Below are 25,917 nucleotides of genomic sequence, written 5' to 3' on the forward strand. Positions count from 1 at the left end.
TACGTTCCCAACCCTGGGTGAGTGGTGAATGTATATATATATTGTATATCCTTCTCTCTCTCGCAGAATTTTACCAGAAGTGCAAGTTGACCAGACTCAGACTCCAATTAGAGCCATTAGAGGGACTCTAGTAGCAATCGAAGTCGCGGACGGGGAGCTCGAGGGGAGTTGCGTTGCGCGTTTATTTATCTTATCGCGTATCGTATTGTGATCGTGTCTGTAGACTCCGTAGTCCGTAGTGTAGGTGTAGTAGCACCGTGAGTCGGCGTGAGTGGGAATCGAGTACGGCCATAGCCATACCGCATACCGCGTTCCGTCAGTGAAAGTCTCGAGGTGGGTAGCCCGTCCGTGTTGACGACGGAGCAGTTTCAACCGTGTTCGAGCTCGTCCGAACGTTCTCAACTCGGACCGACCCGCTCGCGTTGTCGAGAAGTCTCGACGTCCCCGACGACACCCGGGGTCAACCCTGTAAATATCAGCAAAATTAATATATGTGTTGCGTTACGTACGTAACGCTGGCCATTTTAGCCAGATATAATTTCGCTGAAAAGAAGGGGCAGAAGAAAAGGGGGTCGGAATGCGAACAGCGAATTTATATAACGCGCGCGCGATCGCGTACGTTATATTATATATTCGCAAGCCTATCGTCGCGATGTTTTTATATCCTATCGATTTGCGATCAACATCCATAACGCGGATAACACTTTAACGCCTCTCCTCCGCTTGTGACGGGGGCGACGAGGCTGTGTTGCGGATGACGATCGTGCTAAATCAGCGATGTTGTTGCGCCTACCGTGCCTTCTTCCTCGATACATATCTTAACGATTCTTTGCCACTGATTTATTTTGCTAAGTTACATCAGTACGCATTTTCTCGAATCTCCGTCGCGACATTATCGTGACCTGAAAGGATAAACAATTTACTTTGAATTCAGTTTTGTCTTCCTGAAATGTCAAAGCAGTGACGTAAAGCTTCTCAAGAATTAAAAGATCTTGAGGGATAAATAGTCTACCTTGGAACTTTCGGTTTTGACTTCGTTATGACAATAAGATTGTTTTGTCTTCCTTGTGGGCTTATTCTGTAACTTAACGACAGTTTCGTTAGTCCCGGTAGGTGTTTTAAGCCCTAAGCCTTATAAGACATTGTTCAATCACAGTTGAATTTGAGGAGAATAATTGACTGTGATTGGTCAATTTCTTAGAGCTTAAAACACCTATTATAGACTGGGACTTATCGTTATATTTGTGTCACACAGATATATATGGTAAAGAAGCTGCGCAACGAGAATATATAACGATAACGAAACTGTTGTTAAGAATTACAGAACAGACCCACTGATAGCGATATATCAGGTTTCAATAAGTGGTGACATAATGTTTCTCAAGAAAAGATTTTGAATAATAAATAATTTACCTTAAATTCAGTTTTAGTTTCGTAAAGTGATAACAATAAAAATATTTTATCTTCTTAATATATATCAAAGCAGCGACATAAAGTTTCTCAAGAAAGGATCTCGATACATATTTGTCAAGTTGTTGAAATAAATCAGTTTTGCATTTAACACCTAAGTTATTTGTATAGTTAAGAAATCTATATTAGGACATCTCTAATCAAGTCTGCAATTTCTTAGATTTTCATTGTACTTTCAAAAAATGGCACGTTTCAATAAAATTTATTTGAATATTCTAAAATAATACATAAAGTTCAAAAATGCAGATTTTAAATTTATTGATTGTTATTGCAAGATAAACAGCAATGTTATTATCAAATGTATATTATTAATAAATTTATTTTTGCATACCTTCCGATTTTTGATGTCTTGGATGATATCAAGTTATTTGTTTAGTTTTGTTAAAGAAGAGAGTTCTGAATAGATATTGGTTTCAAATAGACAACAATCATTTTTTCAGCAATGATTTTTTTTTATAATTTACTTAAATATATGTGTGCTTTGATATTTAATTTGTGTATATATGGTAATGTGTAACAAGAGTTTATTATGTATTGTATCGATTAATATATTTCAGACAAACCTTGGATATTTTGCCAATGCAAATGCAGATTGTGGAATGATCGCTGGCAGTCTAGGCAAACAAAAGGAATAAAATCTTGAAAATAAAATGGAGTCTAAAACGCATGATACCAGTAATGACTCTGAAGTGAAACTTTCTGACACCAAGGATTTGGACGGCGAGAAGTCTAGGAAGGCGCAGTCGAGTTCTGTAGAAGATTTAAGCATCTCAAAGAATGTAGATAGTTGTAGTGTTACATCTGAGAGCAGTGGCACTTTAAAAGACGTTAGTCATATAGTCGGATTTAATAACAATCTTGCCTGTGGAACTATGCAAAACGAGCGAGCGGGCGAACCTATGGAACTTTCTGCAGAGGACGAGATTAAGATAACGACTAATAAATGTGACAAAACTAACGATGTGTTAAAAGAAATCTTGTACGCCACCAGTTGTAATCCAATCGATTTATCAGAGGCGACTACCTCGCAAAACAATAGTCCGTCTTCTTCTTGTACTAACGAAGCAAACGCATTGCACACGGATCAGAATAAAGTTAAAAGAAGTATTTCGAAAGGTCAAGTGTATACCGGTAGCGGTATGTCGGTAGAAAAATCAGATGATAGCTCAGACGAAGATTTGAGTAAGCGACAGAAGTTAAATAAAAATGCGCGCCACATCAGTGCTGGAAACGTAAACGACGATGCGGTGACGTTTCAAAGAAACAAATCAAAAGCGAAACAGCGAAATTATCGTAAGAGGCGGAATATAACAAGCGATAATGAAGACAGTTCGGGGAATACCTTGTCTAACGAGGTAACAAGGGAAGCTTCCATTCCTGACGCAGATGAAGGTACTTGTTTGTTTTGTCATTCATATTGGTAACAACAGTATATCTTTGTTATTTAATTGATCTTGATTTTGTAATTTTGTAATTATGCTTAAGGAGTCTCTTTCTTATTATAATAGATAAGATATAGGTATCAATAATTATTGTACAATTATATATGATAATAATTATATGTAATTTCATGAAAGGGGCTAGCGAACCAAGCTCGTTCGTAGTGCTTTATAATTATATCTTACAATCGACGAATAATATTTCAATAACTGCGAGCCGATAAATGTCGGACTGAACCCAGCTATCGTTAAAAATCGACGAATAAACATATAATATTTCAATAACTGCGAGCCGATAAATGTCGGACTGAACCCAGCTATCGTTGGAACATTAAAACCCTTCCCTCCCCGGAATTAAATCGAACGATTTAATTATCTAAAAACTGTAAAGAAATTATTGCGAAAAATATTACCTCAGCCAGGATTCGAACCTGGAACTTCCCTCATTCCGTGTAGGGCGTCGTACCAATTCGACTACCGAGGCATGTGATAATATTTATCGCAATAACAGGTTAATACATGTAAGACGCTATATGTCGCCCGCGTAAATATAAACGATTAGTTTGTCATGTTCGCCTATTATAAATAATTTCATGAAAGGGGCTAGCGAACCAAGCTCATTCGTAGTGCTTTATAATTAACGAGCTTGGTTCGCTAGCCTCTTTCATGAAATTATTTATAATATGCGAACATGACAAACTATTCGTTTAATAATTATATGTATAAATTATATACATAAAATTAATATTGTGATTTCAGGAAATGTTGCATCTGCCAGTACCAGAAATGAGTCAGCTCAAAACGAATCGTCAAATAGAAGTTCAGAAGCTCATAGAGCAGGATCAGAAACGCCTAATGACGAATCTGATCGATACAAAGACGAGAGAGGTATTCTATGCTTTTGCATTGGTTGTTTGATAAGATGTAGAATTCTGAATTCTGGACAGGTGACTCGAACGAATGGAGAGCTGCTAACGACGATGAATGGGACGAAGATGAGGAAGATGAGGATGAGGACGAAGAAATACCTCATTGTCTAAAAATAGAGAAACCACCTCCTAATTGGCGTATTGTACCAGAAGTAATAAATCGCCAAATAGGTAGCAATCCGTTATTCCAAAAAAGGTTCTACGGTTCTTTACATGCGGTAGAGCGGCTGCAAGTTATGCATAAACTTAATGAACATCAGGTAAATTATTTAATTTGTAAATGCTGTACAGGGTATATCTCTAATGTTTGACCCAACCCTCGGATCTCGGAAACGACTTTAAATATGGAAAAACGCCGAAACACATGTTCGATTATTTGGAGGGGCTGCTTATTTTATGCCAAAAAAATTTCTTAGCTCCCCAGGACTAAGGCGGAGGCGGGGGCACAAGACATAAATTTTAAATGTGAAGGTGGGTCAAATTGTAGCTTGTATTAAAAAATTTAGTGAAAAGAAACTTTTTGGTGAACGTGGTTGATAAGGGGGTCGCTGCAACCCCCTTATCAAAAGTTATAAGGGTATTCATAGTTGAATCTATTTAAGACTGTCTTAAGTACAATCTTAAGATGTCATAAACCAATTACAGAGCCGTATTAGCATCTTAAGACATTTTAGACTTTCCAACACTGTTTACAATGCATTCGGGAGCTGTCGACTACTATTCCGACGGTTAGTTCACCTAATTGAAATAAAAACATTTTTAATTTTGACTGTAATTGATCGTGGAGGAGTGAAGAGTAATACCCCCTTTCTCTGCACTTAGCGGCAAATGCACATAAAAATACATTTAAAATGAGCTACAATTTGACCCACCCTCCCATTTAAAATTTTTGACTTGCGCCCCTGCTTCCGCCCTCTTGGGGGAGGGGGCTAAGAAATTTTTTTGGCATAAAATAAGCAGCCTCTCGAGCAAGTGTTTCAGCGTTTTCCCATATTTATTTAAAGCTGTTTTCGAGATCTAAGGAGTTGAGTCAGACTTTAGAGAAACCTTGTATATCGACATGAGATTTATATCGTTTTAGGATCATTACTGGGCTACTCTTGCATCATTAACTATTATTTACATTTGATTATTATTTACAGGGTTGCGTAAATGCCTTAAACTTCAATCAAAAAGGAAATTTGTTAGCGAGTGCCTCTGATGATTTAGCAGTTGTTATTTGGGATTGGGCTGTAGGGAAAAAGCGTCACTGGTTTATGAGCGGTCATACAAGCAATATGTTTCAAGTGTGTATCTTATAACTAAGCGTTACAATCGATATGTTGTACAACAGTTATTTTTATATTATTATGTTTATCTTTTGCCAATAAATTTTTCGAAATTGTATGCGTTCAGGCAAAGTGGTTACCATTAGACGTGGAATACCTTATGGTCACTTGTGCTAGAGACGGTCAGGTACGTTTATTAGATCTTAAACATGACACATCGAAGAAATTGGCGACGCATCGTGGACCGTCACACAAATTGGCTGTGCACCCTGAAACACCTCATGTGGTCTTTTCCGCTGGAGAGGATGCAAGGGTATTCTCCATAGATATCCGAGAGAGTAAGCCAAACAAGTGAGTCGCGATTAAAAAGCATAAGTATATTTGTATTTTCTATTTGCGTCTGTAGCCCGCAGCATATCTATATATAATGTTAATTTTTCGCGTAATAACTATCAGTACAAAATTACTTTCTTCAAAAAAGGTAAAAAAAGGCCAAGTACACGCGCAATGTATGTTGTAAATCCAAAAATTTAACCTAAGAGTGGTAGCAACTTTATTTCTTCTTAACAAAACTATTATATCACAAAATTGCTTTAACTAACTCAACCCAAGTGATATGTATTTCAAAAAAATATATAAAATCTTTAAATTGCGCCAATTGCAAAGAGAATAGATATGTATATTGCTTTGAAAAATAATTGTTGTGCAACTACTTTTAAAAAATAAAACCCGAGTGATACGTATCTTTGTTCCATTCAAGGGTCTTCCTATTCCAATCCAAGTGATAGTAGCTTTAATTCTCCTTAACGAAATTATAAAATTACAAAGAATAATTTTTATCACAAAGAATTAAAGAGGTAACAGTACAAAATAAAAATTTTTAATTAAAATAAAATGAATTTTTCTTGTAAAAAAAACTTGGCGCTGTTGAACCTCGAAATTTAATAAAGTACTAAGATTTTTAATTATATAAAAAATAAGCATAATTTTTGAAAGAATGCGACAGGAGTAAAAAAGCAACGCTAAGTTTTTTTACAAGAAAAATTTATTATATTTTAATTAAATATTTTTATTTTGTATTGTTACCATATGATACAAAGAAAAACATTTTTATTATATAAATGTGGTCCAAACTATCCATTAAGCCTTGTTAGACCAGAACCTGACCCGTTCACTGGTTATCGAGATCTCAAAATCTCGGGTACTTGCAACTCGTCGTATCGCGTATAAAAAGATCCACGATGCGGTCTTGCTTCGTGTATACTTGGCGCGAGACACTACCGTGTCTCTTGATACGTAATAAAATGGACTTTTCTTGTATCCACAGATTAATCGTAGTAAAGGACGGTTCATCAGAAGTGCAACTATTCAGTATACATTCGAATCCTTTTAATAGTAATGAATTTTGCGTCGGCGGCCGTTCCCATTACGTGAGAGTGTACGATCGGCGAAAAGCTTCGACACCGCTTTATAAACTGTGTCCCGATCACCTGGTACGTCGCATTATATAGCAATCTTATTGCTGAAAAAGTTCACCAATACTTGAAGTAATATAACAAATATTGTAGTTTGTTTCTTTTTTACACATGTTTAATTTCATTATATATGTAATTATAATGTCTTAGACAGGAAATAAGCACGCGCATGTAACGTGCGCTGTGTATAATCACAACGGAACAGAAATTCTCGCATCGTATAATGACGAGGACATATACCTATTTGATAGATTAATGTCGTCACGTGTAGATTACGCTCATAGATATCAGGGCCATAGGAATAGTGCAACTGGTACGTTATACATAAAATGATATGAATATTATTACATTCTATATCCTCAACTCTACATCTTTTTAATTCTTAGATCTCTTTTTTTTATATGCATGTTAGTTAAGAAACGATGCTGTAAATAATTGTGATTTATTAACTGTCATTTGTTGCTCAATTGCAGTAAAGGGAGTCAATTTCTTCGGACCTAAAAGCGAATATGTCATATCCGGATCCGATTGCGGTAATATATTCATTTGGGACAAAAACACGGAAGCTGTTGTACAGTGGATGGCTGGAGATGATCAAGGAGTTGTGAGTTTACTTCATAAATTTGATAAACAAATTTTTCTTTTTCTGTAATGTGGAAGAGAAAATAACAGTCTTCTTTTCATTTAATTTATAGGTAAATTGCTTAGAAGGACACCCACATATTCCCATTCTTGCGACAAGTGGATTGGATTACGACGTTAAGATATGGGAGCCTAAGCGCAAAGAACCTCCGATGATGAAATCATTCGCAAACGTAGGTAGACAAAAATCATCTTTCTACATATCTCTTCTTTTTCTTGTTTCACATTTTCTGTTTATCTTCTTTGCATACTTTTTTGTTGTTTTGTCATCGTTTAATAATAATGTTTAGTATCTCGTTTCTCAAATAAACAATACAGTTGAATGTAACTAATAATGGCGACTAATTATTAGTTGTGGACTAATTGTATATCGATAAACGTATGATGATTCACATATTCCTTTTTTTCATAAGTGCGTCAAGTCCAACGCGAGGAATAGGAAGCAAGAAAACGTGCCTGATTCGTTCGATGGCCAATTACTTTGGATTTTACTGAGACATATCCGTCATAGAGAGAGAGTACGTGTAAGTAATAAATAATATAAATATTGTAGACATTTTTGTGATATTTCAAATTGATTGTTTCACTATTGTGCCCCTTCTAGAATCTTTATACACGTTACGAGGATCCAAATCAGGAAGAAGATGACTTTGACGATTATCACCATGACTCCTCGATGGATAGCTCATCCGAGGACAGTGATAACCAATCGGAAGGCGGCGACGTTGGAAGAATACAATGCCCTCCGTCTTAAAGTTGTTGCTTAACGCGATTTGATATTACTGCGATGAGAGTTATATAGCGTTCATATTAGTTGTTTCACGATTATAGTAAATTCTACTGGATAACTGTGTCGATGGCTTTACATAGTGGAGTGTATAGGAGGGACAGTAATCGCAACGTATCGAAGAAGCTCCTTATTCTAGTTACGATTGATCTTTTTTATTAACTGGAAATATTCGGTAGCATGAACTACATGAGTGGTTCACGGTTGTATTGTAATTTTTGAATATATACGTTGAACGGACACGTGAAGACTGTACATTTTGATGAGATGTATGTACGATACTAGGCATAACCGAAGAGAGAGAGAGAGAGAGAGGGGGGAGGGAGGGAGAGAGAGGAACATAATGTCTTAAATCGGGGCATAAGACGTCTTAAAGACGTCATATTATGAGACTCTTGAAGACGTCTTAATAATGTCTTTAAGACGTTATATATCCCGATTTGAGGCATGTATTTGAGACAAAAGGTACGGAGTTACGTTGAAAATACCGTTGACTGTATTATTTACACAAGAAACATTTTAGGATTAATCATCGTAGACGACAATCATTTTAATCAGTAGGTTTATTCACATTTGTTTTTAAAATGACCTTGAGTACATTTCTGCCTGGCAGATAAGGTCACTACCTCATTTAGTCGTAACATTTAGCCTCCTGAAAAAAGCGTTTCCCATGTTCATATAACATTTTTTCATCTTTTCGGTGTGAGGAATATCTCCCTAAATTTTGGCCGTACCTTTTTAGAACACCCTGTATATACAGGGTCATTTTAAATGCTCTGGGCAAATCTCTCGAAAAATATGGAAGATATGGAAAAACATTTCAGACAAAAGTTATAGAATATCAAGGGGGACAAATAATAGTAAAACCAATTTTCGAAAAAATCGATTTAAGATCACATAAGGTTATCGCCATTTTTTAAATGAAATTGTATGATTGTTTTACATAATATGATTCTTCTAAATATTCTACATATAAAAGTATTAAGGTAGAGCATTCAAAAAATGAATGGTTTACGAGATATTTCATATTTTATTCTGGCACATTTTGACATGAAACATAAAATATCTCATAAACTATTCATTTTTTGGTAATTGTACCTTAACACGTTTATGTATGTACAGAATAATAAGATGAATCAATTGGTGTAAAGAAAACATATTATTGCTTTTCAAAAAAGACATGTATTATAGTTGCAAGCCGGTACAGAGCCGGATTTTCCATTTTAGCTCTTAAAAAATTTATAATAAATAAAATACGGACTCGCAGCTAAGCAACCCGACAGAGGTCGGTAGTGTTACTCCTGTCGACCCTTACAAGGGAATTCAAATGTTTAAAGAGCCGGGGGTACGGGTTTCCGTTATCCGATCAAGCTGAACTTTGGCAGTGATTATTTTTTTGTGAATTGGAAATATTTTGGGGGGGTGGCGCAAAAAAATTTTTTTTGTCGAGTAAATAATAAGGACCACTCTAATATATATATACTTGGCGTGAGACGCTACCGCGTCTTTTGATAAGGTCATCTCGTTCGATAATAAAATCCCAATTAGAATTCGGATATTTCTTTTACTTCGCGGTGTTTTCGGGACACTGTATGTATTGATGTATATAGCGCGGTCGAAACTCCCGCCACCTAGCGGCGCAGTTCGCCGAGCGATCACAGCGGTGGCGGTGATAGGAGGGTAAAGGGTCACGGCGCGCATGACCAATCGGACGTGTTCGTTCTCTCCTATCCTCGTCTGCCCCGTCGGCCTGGCTCCTACGCGTAAGAATATCACTGACGTGTCCCGTGTCCCCGTGCGAGGATCGGCTTATCAGCTTACGTACGTTCGTGCAATTCGTCGGTTCGCCTCGGCTCTCGCCGATAAGTTTGCCCCGGCCCCGCGCGCATAGAATTAGCCAGGCAATACCGCCAGTCATTGGGCTGCAAGCGAACAGAAATCTCCCGTGCAACACCCAGAGTCCGAGAGAAGACACACCGAGTTTGAGGCCAGCGGCGAATCGAGCGACAAGCAAAATTATGGCATCGGCCGCGAACTTCAACGTTTTTCTCAACAATTGCTTCAGCAGCACGCTGTGAGTATTCCGCTCGCGATGGCAAGGATGAAACGCGTCGAGCCACATAATCGGGAACAAAAATACGTTTTTGCACGATTCTCTCTGTCTCTTTCTTTCCCGTGCCTGCAGACTCGGTCTCGTGACGCAATGTCGCAATCTCGTTTTTACCTTCGCGTTCTCGTAAAAAAAAAGAGAATATCATAATTTACGATATATGTCACGTCATATCGCGCGTTCGTGCGCGACATGTGACCTTCAACTTCGAGGTGTTCGGTAGGTGTTCCGCAAACGACGATGAACGTCGTTCGTTCGTAGATAACAAACGCGACGTGGTTGCGTCGTTGCGGGTCTATGTATAGCGAAAGCGAACGCCGAGGCCGAGAAACGCCGAAAGTGTGACGTCGGGAGAGAAATTTCGTGGCTTTCCCCGACGACGATGTCGATAATGACATCCTCGGCGAGGGAGAAACCGACTTCAAACCTTTCCTTTCCCTCCAAAGGGTCGTTTTCAACAACTGAGCTGGGACACCCTATAAAGAGAACCTTTTTTTTCCAGCTCCACACGTGTTGTTTTTAGCCGTGCTGCGTAGTGCCTTTTGTACTCGGAACGGCAAGGGTGACTTCGATCGAATTCCGATTAATTTAATCGGCGATTAACTCATCGAGCGATACCCGTGCCACTTCGTTAACACGGATGTAATTATCGATTTTTCGTTGTTTAACGTAACGAGAAACGGGATCAGAGGCGGGATTCTGTAATTCGGTATCGTTGCGCAGTTTTTTTTACCATATATAATACCTGCGCAACGATATCGAAATTGTCGTTAAGGAGTTACAGAATTCTGCTACAGATTCGGGAGGACGAATTGTACAATTGGAAATTTTGCCTCGGGCGATTCTGCCGGTCGAACTAATCTCAGATTAAATTAATTGGAACTTTGCCGCTCTAAACTGTGAAAAGGGCGGAGAGACAGAAATTTCGAGAAAAAGATTTTCCACGAAGGGGAAGAACATGCATCTTAGAAAAACGGGAAAAGACTGGAAAAAGGGGAAAAAGTAATATAACAGCGTTTCCATTTTCTAAAATGTCCAATTAGTCGGCCCTTCACATCTTAACTTGCCCTGTTGTTTTCATTTTGTGAACTTGTGACGATATTGACGACGTAAACGCGATATTCCCGTAATTTTTTATAACTGACTTGATAAAAAGAAAGAGTTGTCTAAACTCCGATTATCTTAATTAACGATAACTTATCAAACAACACCATTTTGCTATAGATAGAATAATTGATTTTTTTTTATTGATTTATCTAACATGGAAAAAAAATCAATCACAACGAATTGTGTAGTTGGAAAGTTTGGTTCAGGCGTTTCTGTCCCGGCCGAGTTTGATCGAAGTTACATGCTGTGAAATTGGCCCCACTTTTTCATAATTCGAAAAAATTTATCAGAGTTCTGTATACCCCAGCAAGAGTTCTAGAGTTCTCTATCGATTTTAGAAAGAGTTCCGTATTTAAAGTAACGAAAACACACAATTCAAAAAATAGGGGAGGGGGCTAACTTCACGGCGCCCCCATTTTTGAAAAAAATCAATTTTTTGTGGTAGATTCAGTAAGATTTCGATGAGTTCTAGAGTTTCTTATAGGTTTTACTTAGTAAAAGTTCCGTTCAAAATACCCCAAAAATCGATGATAAAGTGGAACCCATAATTTAAAAGTTATGGTTAAATTTCAAAAATTCTTCATATGAAAATGATAAACTTCATAGACATCATCACCCTTAACTTTAAAATACCATTAACGATTGGCCTCATTAATAAGGTGACACTACGACTGCAGCATTTTTTATAAACACTAAGCAACTGCGACGATATAAATATCCTATGAGAGGCCTTAGATTAACTTTCCAAGCGAGATAAAGAAAATCTTGAAATACGTGAGCCACTTGATTGCGTGTAATAAAATATATTCAATTTCGGGGAGAAACATAACGACAATCGGAAGATTAAAAGATAAAATTGCATTATGCCATTTATATAGATAGTGAGTGCAAGATTTGTCTCACAAGGGAGGTCCACCTAAGTGTAAATGTTTTTCAATTTCGTTACTCTTACCTCTAACAGATATAACACGTCAAGTCCTCGTAGGCCAATATAACGCTTAATAACCGAGAAATAGATACATAGCCCTTTTAAAATAGCTCATTTTTGCAACATTAATTGCAAATTCCTCAAAATTGTGACGTAATAGAGCGCAAACTAGATTGTAATCAGCGTCCAAAAGACTACCAAAAACGACTAGTTTCGTTCTTGTGCTCGAAAAAATGTAATTTTTTGTTGTAAGTGCCATAGGTCTATTTCTCGGTTATTAAGCATTAAATGGTTTATAGACTTAGCGTGTTAAGGCCATCGCACACAAAATGCATAGCTTAGCATAAGCGTAGCATAAGACCGCTAAACCAATGAGCATCCAGCATAAAGTCGCCATATTAATTTACATAAGATCATTGGTCCGGCGGTCTTATGCTATGTTTATGCAGCCTATGCAATTTTGTGTGCGATGGCCTTTATACTTTGAAAGATGCTTTATTAAGGTCTATCCAGACAAACTTGCATAGGTGCATAACCATATGCAAAAAGAAACGGATTGGTCTATTTCCTTATGCACATGCATATGGACCAATCAATTCTCTTATGCTTATGTTTATGCGCTATCCAAGTTTGTCTGGATTGACCTTTATGCCAGGTACTCACTAGGATCGTGCAACGTGCAATGCAACGGTTGCTACAACTAGTGAGTACGTCTTAATTCCGGAATGAACACATTGTGAAAAAATTGTAGCAACCGTTGTGTTGCACGTCCTAGTGAGTACCCAGCCTTAGATAAGATCAACGAAATTGAAAAACAAATTTACATTCAGGACCTCCCTTGTCAGGGTTTTGACGATTGTTTTCAAATACAAATCTCTGTTTATGAAACTCAATCTTTATTACAAGTGTCCACATTCGAAGGCTGCATTAGACACATTCTGCGATAGATATAGACGAAAGAATTCCCTTCTGGGATATCAGATTCCTTTGTAATAACATAAATAATTGGTATCATACGACAGAAGATTCTTAGAAGATGAGTCGATGACACTAACAAATGATAATAATACTGTTTACAGAAATGCACCGGTCAGGCAACACTTGAAGAATGTCTACGGTTGCCTGTCTCTGTCCACCGTGTCGGCAGCGGTTGGGGCTTACGTGCACATGTACACGCAATTCTTGCAGGCCAGTTTCTTGACAACCATCGGCACCTTGGGCCTGCTTATCGCGTTAATGTCAACACCCGACAATGGCAAGAACCAAAAACTGCGTCTCGGCTACCTCCTGGGATTCGCATTCTTGTCCGGTCTTGGTTTGGGTCCTTTGCTCGAGTTGGTTGTCAGTATAGACCCGAGTATTGTGATGACGGCATTAATCGGTGAGTCAATTGTATCGGTTTATCCATTTTTAAGCTATTTTGTGCATTTTACGTCCATTCAAGACAATGTTGTCCAAAATCGACCGAATTCAAAGTTGATTAACTTGCTCAAAAGTTAAAGTAAAATTGATTTTACCCAAGTCCAGTTTTATGCACACGAGACTGTCAGATTAAGAACAAATCGTTAAAAATTTCTATGTATTTACTATGTAACATTTTGAGAAAGTGATAAGAAGATTCATTAAATAAATAAGCCATATTTTAAGCTATTATGAAATAAAAATAAAAATATTGATCAATGATTTCTGAAATCTCATAAGAAACCTTTAGAAGTATTTGTTTCAGAATAAATAAATATGTACTTTTATGTTGGTACGATACGATGTACAATGATTGTGTAATGTTTACAGGTACGACGGTCATCTTCGTTTCCTTTAGTCTCTCCGCACTTTTGGCTGCACGTGGCCGTTGGCTGTATCTTGGCGGCACTTTGATGAGCATGCTGAATGTCATGATCCTGTTCTCCCTCGCTAATCTGTTCTTGCGCTCGACCTTCATCTACCAAGCACACTTATATGTGGGATTATTCGTGATTTGCGGCTTCGTTATTTACGATACGCAGCTGATCATCGAGAAGTATCATATTGGCAGCAGGGACTTTATCATGCACTCCTTGGACTTGTTTATCGATTTCGTTGGCGTTTTCCGACACCTCCTTGTGATACTTACGCAAAAGGTAAATCGTCCTGACGTATCAACTTCGTAGGAATTCACAATTTCTTCGCAGAGATATTTCTTGGAACTGGCGTGTCACTTTTCGCTGATATGTAAAAGAAATTTTGGGCTAACGGAATGTTTCTTTAACTTCAACTCAGACAATTGATTATTTACGATAAGACACATTTTCATCAGTTTAAAATAAGCTCTTAAGTAGAAACAAATAGTATAAATGAGAAGAAGTCGATAACGACTGTGTTATCGGTGTTTACGGACTCGTTTTGCGTCGACACTAAGTAGATTAAAAGATCGATCGGTTATAGCATCGAAGTGAAAGTCGTAATATAGAATAATAAGAGATATATCTCTGGCGATATATCTACAGAAAAAAAGCACTCAAGTCCAAAAAAACAAAGCGATCTTTAGCTTACACTTTGCACGTCAGAACCGTATTTTGGGTCGCATTTTTTAAGAAATATTTGGGTGCATATGTAGTTAGATTCATATATATGCGCGCACGCACGCACGCACGCACGCGCACACGCACGCGCACACACACACACACACACACACACACACACACACACACACACACACACACACTCACTCACACTCACACACACACTTTTTTTGGTAACTATTTACCTTTACACAGCCCTCGCCAATGACCTTGACCTTGACATATATTGTCGAGACCCTCCTGTGTAACCTTCAGAAGGTTTTAGTCGTCGCTCGTTTTTTATTAAAAAGTTATTCATAAAAAAAGTTTGAAAAATATAGCAGTTTAACAGGATAGAAGTACACATGTAAGTGGATGAAAGCAAAATATCTATTTGCATATTACTTATTAGCTTCTAATGATGAATATATCCTATTTAATATATCAAAGTACATGGGGGGTGCAGGGGGGCGATTTAAAAGTTATGAACAAAAAAAGTTTGAAAAATTTACAAGTTTGTGTCAGTGCTAAAGGAAGTAATTTGCTGATGTATCTGTATAGACAGTACACATGTGAGCGCGGGAGGGAAGAGGCTATCGCAAGCAGGGGGATAGGGGTGGACCTCGGTTCGCGTGAAAAATCGCAATGTGCAATTTTATCAAAAATATGTCAATTTATTCATTAGTAATTGATACATTAGTTAATGGATATAAAGAAGCCATTATTTTAAGAAATTGCGGTATTCTTTCATTAAGATGATACCGTTTCTTAAACAAAAATTTAGCTATGTAATTTATATAATGTTTTTGTTTTATACCAAAACGAGGCAAAGCAGCACGCATATCGCGCTATAATCATTCTATATTTTGTGTATGTACTCCTGACACAGTACAAAATTCTCAAAATAATTCAGACAGTGATGTATGTAATTAAAATCATTCAAAGATCTGTATCCTTTCCAACAGTCACTATAAATTTTTGTGCCAGGTTTAATACGTTGCTGAATGATTGTAGTTAATGTATTTGTAGTACGATCTTTTACTGGGATAATAAATGTGCAAGTATGTTACAAACAAGGTCTATCATTGTACAGTTCGTGTTTTCGACTTTCCACGCAAACCGAGGTCCACTCCCACCCTCCCCCGCTCTATATGTACTGTCTATACACACATCACTCATCAGCAAGTTACCCTCCCTTAGTAGTGACATAAATTCGTATAATTTTCCATACTTTTTTTGTGAATAACTAATAAAAAACGAGGGACAGCTAAAACCTTCTGAAGGTTACTCAGGAGGGTGACCTTGACAACATATGTCAAGGTCAAGGTCAAGGTCATTGGCTGTGTAAAGGTAAATATTTACCTTTTTTTTAACGTATAATTCTAAAAATGTTTGTGATCTTTATATTGGTTTTTTCCTGATTTTAGGAATTGTCCAAGGACTCACGTAAGCGTAAAGATTGAGCGAAAACAAGACGAGTAATCGCGGTGCATTCAAGTAAATCCATAAACTAGAGGTCTTCATGTAATCTATCCATACCTAAGTATCTGTGTACATATACATACCGGAAAAATTATATAAATACCGATATACAACCACGTCATACACGTATATATGCATAACATCTCTTTAGCGAACGCGAGACTATATACATATATTTACTATATTGAAAAAAAAAAGAGGAAAATGTTGAATACAGTTCATTTACTAAAAATGAAGTTTGGCTTCTCTTGCGTCCGATTATAGACGAAGACATGCCGCAAATTTATTTTCGTCATGTCTCTGAGTTATATAATTCTCCATCAAATTTGTATACATATATATATATAATATAACATAAATTAGCTGTGTATTATATTTTCAACTTTCAATAAACGAATTTTCCCAAATCTCTGTTTATCTCGCATAAGCCTCAAATGGGATGGTGGGCATTGAATAAGTCGATTCGATCACATGTTCACACATTTGAAGTATCTTATCTATTGTTATCTATTTAGATATTTGACTTTATATACGAACGTAACATACATATGTGATGTGTAGTTCCGATGAATATAAAAAGATCTCGCGAAAAGAAAGGACAATAAGAAATACATGCCATATATAGAGTAAAGAATAACTTCTTTCACTCTGCGAAATGTACAAGCGCTGAAAGTGTGTACAATATGTGTACAAGTTGTTTATTGATGGCCGAATAACCATCGATGTTTCTTAAGAATATGACATTAATATGGTCGCTGACGGTCCCGATCTCTATCGCCTCGACTGAAACAAAATGCGGAAATTGACACGTCGTTAATCGATGTTATTAATTCAAGTTTATATCTTTGTGTAAAAAAATACAGTTGTTCTACTTTAACTTTTATATACCGCCGACATATCGAAGAAAAGTAAAGAATAGTTCGCGAAGAGTTAATGATGACATGCAAGAAATATGAAGAGTAGAACATACCCGCCGCCTCCTCTCATAGGACCGCCTCGTCCTCCACGACCGCCCCGGTCTCCACCGCGGAAACCGCCGCCGCCTCTGCCACCTCTGTCACCTCCACGTCCGCCTCGATCGTTCCTGTAACCCCCTCGGCTTCCGCGGTCGCCACCTCGGCCACCACCCCCTCTGCCGCCACCGCCGCCGTAACCGAGGCCTTCCGGTTTTGCGCTCTTACAGAGATTGCATTGATCTCGCCATGCGAAATTTGTGTTACCGCAGTCGGGGTTGGGACATCTGTTTAAAGGCACTTTTTAGTTGCTTTGCCACAATCATCTTCTAACAAGATATTGCTTCGATAATAGTAAACATCAATATATAACAAGATATAAAAATATTATTTTCGCGTGAGGTATGTCACCTCCAGTCGCCTCCGCGGCCGCCACCGTCACGACGATCGTCGCCACTGCCTCCACGATGATGATCGTCACGATCGCCACCTCCGCCACGACCGCCGAAACTACCACCTCGGCCTCGGCCACCGCCGCCACGACTGCCGCCCATGCGGTTACTCTGCCAGCTGCTTTTGTGCTGAGCCATTTGCACCTTTATCGTGCTGCCCTTGAAATCCTTGCCGTCAAACCAACTGATGGCCGACCGCGCGGCGTTTTGATCGTCATACGTGACCGTCGCTTCGCCCTTCGACTTCCCCGTGTTCTTGTCTTTGTACATCCAAACTTTTGGCTTGCCTGTGCGTTTGTCATTCTGGAAACATGAAGTTTTCATTGAGCATTTAAATGCAATTTAAATCTCATCGCCATTTTAGTACTTTATATTTAATTCCACGCTTGATTTCTTTTCTCCTCTTATTTCAGATAAAAGATCGTAGAATTGGACATTAGATTAGAGCTCCAAATATAGATGTATGGAGTAAATATTGATCTATGTGTGTAAGTCGGAGAGCACGTACTTTAATAATGCCAATCGCGCCGAAATGCTGACAAATCTCTTCCTCGGAGATCGATGGATCCATACCAGATACAAAAATAGTATCCTCTTGCGTAACCATTCCCTCACCGCCACCGCTGTTACGGTCGTAGCCTCCTGCAATGGACAGAATGTCAGGATTCGTCGCACAGAAGCGTCAAAGACAATAAAAAAAAAAAAAAAATCGCGTATCTACCGACCTTCGAGCTACTACTTTACTTCGTTCTAATCTAAAGGTATAAGGAAAGTGTTTCGTGCTGCGCATCTCACCATATTTTCTGATTGCGTAGAAGTTTGGAAACACTGTCCGTATACCTCTCTCATTTCTCAGTAAAAATAATAGAGTCGTTATATTCAAAATTATCGTACATACTTCCCGATGATGCAACGACCGAGTTCTTAGTTAAGGAGTAATGGACATTTATTTCCGATGTTAGTCACCATACTTTTCTAATAGTCTCTACGATCTCGATTGCATGACTTCCTGCCGTTTTTTTAAAACATGAGCGGAAGCGAAAAACGGACGACCAGTTTTCGCTCGGGTAAACGTTCTACTCGAGAGTTTACAATAGTAAAATATATATCAGCGAGAGCAAGAGATGTTTTTTTTTTCTCTTGTAGCGTATATTACGGAGGCTTATAAAGTATATTTAATAACTAAAACGTGTAACACATCTACGTATATCCTTATAACGTTATTACCCAGCATATTTAGCATAATTATTGCTACTCATTATGCGTGCTTTTTCCATTTCTTTTTTTTTTCACCGAGGTCTTAAAAGGAACGCACAATTATACTAACGACAACTTCTGGCTTAGGTACCCATTTTTCTGCATAATTTGAAGTTTTCCGTATTTCGAACGGCGTTACGTTTATTACAGTATACATCGCAATCTCCTTATCGTGTTACTTATAAAATGCAATGCATTAGTAGCGGTCTAATATTCCCATTAACACCTAACGATACATATAGAACACAGGGTTGCAGCTGAACATACAAAAGGGCTGCAACATTACTTCTTACCCTTGACATTTAATCACAGATCGGCAAGTAGCTCACCAGCTGCCTTTTATTTACTCTTCCCGCGGTCTTATGTTTATGTATTTGAAAATATATATTCGATACCATACCAAAAATTAATTACGACCATTGATATTGTGCAACCATGATATAACGGCTCTATTGCCACTATAATCCGCGAAATGAACGTAATGTTCATTCGCAATACCTTGTTTTTCGTCCCTTTTAGGAACCTTTCAACTTTTTAAGGGACTTTCTCACTGAACGACGTCACCAAGGACACGTACAGTGCGGAAATCGGTTGGGTAACGATAATCTTACGGAACGTATAAAATATAATTTTGGAAGGTACACGGAGATGTCCTACTCTTATCTTATAAAAAATCTTGCTTTTGATGATAACACGGAAAAACGACATCCGTGCGTCAGATCGTTCGTAGGATAAAAAAAGCAATTGGTGATCGTAAGTGCATTGGTCTCTTTTTTCTTTTTTCAATGATACATTTACTCAGACAGAACGCGAGCGGTCTCGTATCATTCTCCTCCGTTTCTCGCTTTCAACGAGCGCCATGCGAATATCACGTCACGGAATGAATTGCCAGAGATATCGCACCGCTATTTACTCGCACCCTAACAATGTTGCATAGCAGCCCTTTCATATAACACCGAGTAACCGAGTATTTAAAGATCGTAAATAGTAGAGTGAAAGCTAGAATATTTAGCACCAGACTAGTACAAACAGTCTGGTGCATTTACCTTTGTTATAACCACCACGGCCACCGCCACTGCTAAAACACAGAAGCAGATATACCAATGAGTTGACTCATGGACAGACTGTGATCGATCGATCGATGCATGGCGAATCGTATGTATGCCGCTCGCCACCGTTCTTCTTGATTGATGTACCTATTTGTCTAAATGTCTGTACAGTCATACCACATCATGATTTACATTAGACCGTTTGTCCCGCCGTTAAATCACGTCCGTCAGTCTCGTTTAGCATGCAGAGAGATTAGAGCTTTATACAAATATGAGAAACGACGACAAGCGATCGAATCGAGAGAGAGAGAGAGAGAGAGAGAGAGAGAGAGAGGGGGGGGAGAGAGAGAGGAAGGAAGAGAGGGGAAGAGAGAGGGAGGGAGAGAGGGAGAGAGCTAAAATTCGAGTGTTCGATCGATTCGACGTAACACGAGTCTCGAGGGAAAGACAAATCTCGATAAAAAGCATGCCTAGATTCTATTTGGACACGTATATATACACATATATTCCGTCGTTTTTCAAACAAAAAAGTAAGAGATTACTTGCATTGTGACTAAGGAACACTTTGCCGCGGAAAGAAATATTTGTTAAGCATTCGCTGCAACTCGCCATTGATTCCATTGCAGTTTAGGAATATAGAAATTTGCAAATTCATAGCATAATCGACGTACTTTGCCTTTCACTTTCGTTCGTGATAGAAAACAGAAATAGCAATATCTTCTGGAAAATACCTGTTTAAGTAATACCGTAATACCAATGCTAGAAGCGACGATACGCACAGAAAAGTCATGTATCGCTTGAAGGCAAATGATGTACGGAATAATACAGTCACAGTTCCACCTTTCTCTCGAAAACTTTTTTTTTTTTTTTAGAATATGACGCGTAACAACGATCGGAGATAAAGGCAATATCTGTAATCTCTTACGATAGACTTTAAATACCTTAATTGCCTAATCGTATACAATATACCTAATGGAGATAATAATACAACAGTGGCCCCAGTGGCGACATCAATCGCTTTGCAGTCTTTATCGACTTAAGACCTTTGCATTTAGCTGCCACACAATATGTATATACGTCGTATACATGTATGTATGTATATATGTATGCATGTGCGTGCAGGTCTGTTAAGTGTTTGCTTATATTCCAGAAGCAGCGAATAGTGTCGACATTACAGCCTTTTTACGTCAATTGTCATATACTGTTTCTTTTACCTCTTTTTTACCTCAGTTATATCTGTCTGTTAAACCTGTAGGCATACTACAAACATATTAACGCCCGGTTGGGCATAACACCGATTCGTAATGATGATTCAACAAGAGTTTTTCCATTTACTGGCGTTAAGAACTTCATTGCATACCTTTGATTTTGCTTCGGCAAAGAACGATTACTGAATGCGGTGGCTGTTGATTTTAATTTAACACACCGGAGTCCGTCGCTCCGGTTATCGCCTCATTATACATATTAAAAGTTCAGAAAATAAAACTTACTTGTAACCACCGCCAGAGCGATCTCCGTAACCGCCGCGGTCACCGTATCTACCGCTTCCACCACCACCTCCTTGGCCTAAAATACGTACAGAATAAATATAAAGTATGATCTGAGAAAGAGAGAGATGAAGAGAACAAAGAGAAATTATTTAAAATAGTTATTTAAAAACAAAGTTTTTGTGGTAACTGAAAGGTTACAGAAGAAAGACAAAGTATAACGCTTAACAAAGAGAAAAGAAAAAAAGGACTAAGACATTAACCTCCGCTGTAAGAACCAGAGTTGCGATTATATCCTCCACTGCCACCCCCACTGTTTCCATAGCTTCCACCATAGTTATTACTGCCATCCCCACTGCTGCCACCTCCACCATAGCTGTTTTGACCACCGTAGCTACCTTGATTCTGCGACGGATTGTAATCTTGACCACTGTTAGAACTGTAGTTGTAACTGCCATAGTTGGTATTGGCATTTGGAGGTGGCTGACTATATTGATTGTAGCTACTTCCGCCAGTCGAAGGAGGTGGATACGACGTATCCTGACCAGCCGTAGGAGGTGGCTGGCTGTATTGATTGTACCCTTGTTGCTGGTAATTTGAATACTCTGGAAATTTTGATGTAAATATTGTAGCACGTGGCATTGCATTATCAAAATCTTCTGATGTATCTGTTATAACCCACATTGTTGCGTAAAATAACTTAATAAAGGACCATTAATGTCTGTATGACATAAATTTAGATAATATTGCAGGAAAATGCACATATATATACAAATAAATGCACAAATGTGTAAATTCACGCGTTTGGAGGATAAACGGAGAACTCGCTCTTCGAGTTTGGAAAAATCTGGCGACTCAGCCTATCGAAAATTTCAGCCCAGCCGCCCGGCGGCGGCGCACTCGACGCCTCCGACAATCGCCATTTTCGCTCGTGGTCGAGACATTGATTGCGACGCTGGTCGGTTCCTCTCTTCCAACTCGGGTGTATGATGCGCGTGGAGACGCCTCTTGGACTCGTCACCATCAGGAGACGCCTCGCTCCGTAAATCGCGCGTGTAACTTGTTCGGATACTCACGGTTGTCCGTCATCGTGCCGCTCCTTTAGACGAACGATGAGGAGAAAGACCGCCGCCGCGATGGGAAGACGATTTCGCTCGAACGCTTCGGCAAACAATCTAGACCGCGTGCCTTCCTTCTCGTCCTCTTCCTTCACGACTGCTCGTCCCTCTCGGGACTCGGGACTCGGGACTCGTCTCGCTGTTTCCCTCGGACTGCGCGTTTCGGCGTTTCCCTCGCGAGTTCGCGAAACCGATCGGTAAAACGATATGGCTGTCTCGTGAACGGAAGCGGAAACGATTCGCCGAAAAACCCAAGCGGCATTTCGCTCTTCCGGTTGGCGTCGCCGTCCAATGGGAGGCATCGTTTCCGAGGGACTTTACGATAGCAACTGCGTAATTTTCCCCTAATCAACTTGCAGCTCTTTACAGAAAAGCAGCAGTTGTATTCCGCGCGAGTTTCAAACACCAATTGTTAACATATGGGAAAAATCAGTATTGTAATAAAAATATTATGACTGTATGTCAATCGATAATGTTTGTTCGCATTCATTAACTGAAATAACTCTGTTACAATTTGGTTCGCCGGGTAAAGAGTATATTAAACATAATAACCTATATTGACGATCTATTTTACCGATCTTGTAAATCCTTCTTTTTCCCCGTTACTTTTGCTCCCCGAGAACGGAGCTTTTTTTTAATTTTTCCACAGACCACTTTGCGTATTTTTTGCCACTCATTATTATCACAATTCTTTTTGATTCTTTCGCTGCTTTGAAATTTGCGCCGTTAGCTACCAGGCACAGTGGCTCCCCTGTGCGGGAGCAAAAGTTAGTGAAGAACCTCGTTCTTGCATCGTGGACACCGGGCTTTAAGGGTGCGTCCCCATGGAGAAAGAAATAGCGGAACGGAATAGTCACGGAAAAGCTATGGTGGGGGGTTAGCCAATGAGAATAATTCCGTCTTAATTCCGTTCCGCTATTTCGTGGCCGGGATCCCCATGGCAAAATTTTCCGGAACGGAACAGTAACGGAACACAATTCCACGCAATTCTACGCCACTGTCGCAAACCGGCAAACATAAGTCGCATAACCTGTACGCAACGTGTATTTTGTTATAATCGGTGGTAATTGTGCTTTAAAGACACTGAGAACTGCTGAGAACGCATAATATTTTAAATCTAAAGTACTTATATCAATTAATTCACACGACATGGTAAAGTATTCATTATATATGTATTTTATCTATCAACAAGGTGTATGTATAACAACAACTAATATATTTATATATTTTAATTTTTTAGGAACAATATAAGTGTGGGTATTGCAAATGGATATTAAAACATGACCAACTTGAACAGCATTCTTGTTTTGCGAACAATCTACATTCATTAGTGATGGATAATGAAAGAAGAATTTTCATAACAGGTAATAAAAAGTTCTAAAATTATATTGTTAATAAATTTTGTTTAAATTACTTTACTAATAAATTGTTATTGCAGGAAACGAGACTAACGAAACCAACGAAGATAATGTGCAAGATGAATATTGGCTGGATGAGAACTTCAGCGAAACTAACGAAGACAATGTGTAAGATAAAGATAGGCTGGATGAGAACTTCAGCGAAACTAACGAAGACAATGTGCAAGATAAAGATAGGCTGGATGAGGACCTTAACGAAACTAACGAAGACAATGTGCAAGATAAAGATAGGCTGGATGAGAACTTCAGCGAAACTAACGAGGACAATGTGCAAGATAAAGATAGGCTGGATGAGGACCTTAACGAAACTAACGAAGACAATGTGCAAGATAAAGATAGGCTGGATGAGGAACTCATCTCAGCTGTAAAAAACAGACCCGCGTTGTACGATAGTAGTTTGCCGGTGAAACAAAGAGGAAGAAAACAAAAAGATCGCTTGTGGAACGAAGTCAGTGTACTTTTAAAGGGTAAAATTATTTTGTGTATCTTTGCATTTTATCTATAATCACTTTTATAGCACATTATTATGGTTACAAATTTTATATTGTAGGCTTATATACACCAAGTGAAGCGGAAAAGAGGTGGAATTACCTACGAGATTGTTATAGAAAAGCAAAAAATGCATTCAAGAAACGACAAGCTATGCTGCAAAGAAGTGGCGCAGCCGGGATACCAAAATCCGAAACAATAATGCCGTCCTTTCGTCATTACAATGAAATGACATTTTTAAATGATACCTTGGAACATCGGCAGTAAGTAAAATAATAATTGATCAGTTAACAATTGTTGATTACTATGGTTATATTGGAGATACATATGTTATAATAATTTTTTAATATTTATTTCAGAACTGTAACTTCTTTAAAAGCAGCAATTAACAATGAACAAACATCTACATCAAGTGCAAATATAAATGATTTGGATGATGTGCAATCAGCTCCAGGCTCTTCTTCAATATCCACAACATCAAAAAGTATAATTTCTGTTTGTCATTTTATTTACATGAATTAAATTTAAATAAATATTGAAATACTAATTAATACGTTTTACTTTGTTAACAGAAAGGAAGAAATTCCAAAGTGTAGATAAATGTGACGAAGTTCTTATACAAGCGCTGAAGGAAAACAAGGATCCAACTCCGATTGATGGATTTTTACTACGTTTATCTGAAGGTTTACGCAGACTTTCGTATGAAGAAAGGTCAAAATTAGAAATTGAGTTTTTAACAAGACTTTACGAAATTGAAGTGGCAAAAGAGACTTAAACAAAAGATATCATACCTTTGGAGGGTTTTATTCTTGCTACTCTTGGTCTTATTCTTGTTGCAATATAAAGGCTCATGAGTACTTGCACAGCTATATTTTTAAATTTTGACGTCAAAGGTAAAAAATTAAACAAATATTTTGTAATACACGTCAAAATGAACTATTTTTACTGCATACTATCTGTTTTTTTACATAATTTGAATATAATTGTACAAGTATCCAGGAACCTTAACGAATTAGGAAGTAAGTTAATTTTATTTATCTGCGAAATTTTTTGTTTGAAAGATTTTTGTTTCTTGTTTCAAAGATTATTAAAAGTATGATTTTTTATGATTAAGATATATTGTGATAAAAGTAAAGAAAAGTGAGATAATTATAAGAATACGATTATTTTAGTTTATAAAAAAAGTAGTAAATAAGCAATAAAATTTTGCAGAGAAGTCTACTCAAGACGTTTTAAAAGTACCAAAAAGTATTAGAAAATATTAGATTATAAGAGTTTCATATAAAGAGATGTTTGTGTGTGTGAAACAGATTTCTAAAAGTGTTACAAGTATTTAACTCTCTAACATCGAGAAAAGTCTGTTTATAAGATTAAGAGATTGTTTATACATGTTATACATATAAGACTGTTTATGTATATAAAATATGTATGAGTAAATGATAAAGAACCAATGTTTATTTTTCAAATAAAATTGTATTTAATAATCACGTGTATAAGCTTTTGTCCACTGTTGGTTTATA

General features: G+C 37.9%; 4 protein-coding genes across 8 annotated transcripts; 3 read left to right on the forward strand and 1 right to left on the reverse strand.

The window, feature by feature from the left end:
- Nucleotides 1-150: 150 nt before the first annotated feature.
- Nucleotides 151-8,250, forward strand: LOC139814558 (DDB1- and CUL4-associated factor 8). Of its 3 annotated transcripts, none has more exons than XM_071780881.1 (12): nucleotides 151-333; nucleotides 2,028-2,862; nucleotides 3,669-3,797; nucleotides 3,857-4,098; nucleotides 4,981-5,124; nucleotides 5,234-5,457; nucleotides 6,434-6,599; nucleotides 6,732-6,894; nucleotides 7,055-7,185; nucleotides 7,277-7,396; nucleotides 7,637-7,741; nucleotides 7,828-8,250. In XM_071780881.1, exons 2-12 carry the CDS (start codon nucleotides 2,121-2,123, stop codon nucleotides 7,975-7,977), a joined length of 2,316 nt encoding a protein of 771 aa, XP_071636982.1. In that variant the 5' UTR covers nucleotides 151-333; nucleotides 2,028-2,120; the 3' UTR covers nucleotides 7,978-8,250. The 3 variants fall into 3 exon arrangements, with proteins under 3 accessions (XP_071636982.1, XP_071636981.1, XP_071636980.1); XM_071780880.1 differs by having other exon boundaries at nucleotides 153-468; nucleotides 7,637-7,747; XM_071780879.1 differs by having other exon boundaries at nucleotides 153-333; nucleotides 7,637-7,747.
- A 1,514-nt stretch (nucleotides 8,251-9,764) lies between these two features.
- On the forward strand, nucleotides 9,765-16,581 carry Bi-1 (Bax Inhibitor-1). Its single transcript, XM_071780890.1, has 4 exons — nucleotides 9,765-10,084; nucleotides 13,235-13,536; nucleotides 13,947-14,272; nucleotides 16,120-16,581. Exons 1-4 carry the CDS (start codon nucleotides 10,029-10,031, stop codon nucleotides 16,153-16,155), a joined length of 720 nt encoding a protein of 239 aa, XP_071636991.1. The 5' UTR covers nucleotides 9,765-10,028; the 3' UTR covers nucleotides 16,156-16,581.
- Nucleotides 16,396-22,726, reverse strand: LOC139814560 (uncharacterized). Of its 2 annotated transcripts, none has more exons than XM_071780884.1 (8): nucleotides 22,449-22,726; nucleotides 21,636-21,977; nucleotides 21,376-21,451; nucleotides 19,883-19,911; nucleotides 18,088-18,221; nucleotides 17,539-17,882; nucleotides 17,145-17,414; nucleotides 16,396-16,957 (listed from the first exon to the last, which is right to left on the reverse strand). In XM_071780884.1, the coding sequence occupies exons 1-8, from the start codon at nucleotides 22,459-22,461 to the stop codon at nucleotides 16,918-16,920; spliced, it is 1,248 nt and encodes a 415-aa protein (XP_071636985.1). In that variant the 5' UTR covers nucleotides 22,462-22,726; the 3' UTR covers nucleotides 16,396-16,917. The 2 variants fall into 2 exon arrangements, with proteins under 2 accessions (XP_071636985.1, XP_071636984.1); XM_071780883.1 differs by having other exon boundaries at nucleotides 19,883-19,914.
- A 723-nt stretch (nucleotides 22,727-23,449) lies between these two features.
- LOC139814561 (uncharacterized) lies at nucleotides 23,450-25,881 on the forward strand. 2 transcript variants are annotated; one of them, XM_071780885.1, is made up of 6 exons: nucleotides 23,450-23,642; nucleotides 23,731-23,854; nucleotides 24,022-24,375; nucleotides 24,459-24,660; nucleotides 24,757-24,881; nucleotides 24,970-25,881. In XM_071780885.1, the coding sequence occupies exons 1-6, from the start codon at nucleotides 23,640-23,642 to the stop codon at nucleotides 25,170-25,172; spliced, it is 1,011 nt and encodes a 336-aa protein (XP_071636986.1). In that variant the 5' UTR covers nucleotides 23,450-23,639; the 3' UTR covers nucleotides 25,173-25,881. The 2 variants fall into 2 exon arrangements, with proteins under 2 accessions (XP_071636986.1, XP_071636987.1); XM_071780886.1 differs by having other exon boundaries at nucleotides 24,028-24,375.
- Nucleotides 25,882-25,917: the final 36 nt, after the last annotated feature.

Source organism: Temnothorax longispinosus, chromosome 6, assembly GCF_030848805.1.
Source record: "Temnothorax longispinosus isolate EJ_2023e chromosome 6, Tlon_JGU_v1, whole genome shotgun sequence".
Classification (NCBI taxonomy): Eukaryota; Metazoa; Arthropoda; class Insecta; order Hymenoptera; family Formicidae; genus Temnothorax; species Temnothorax longispinosus.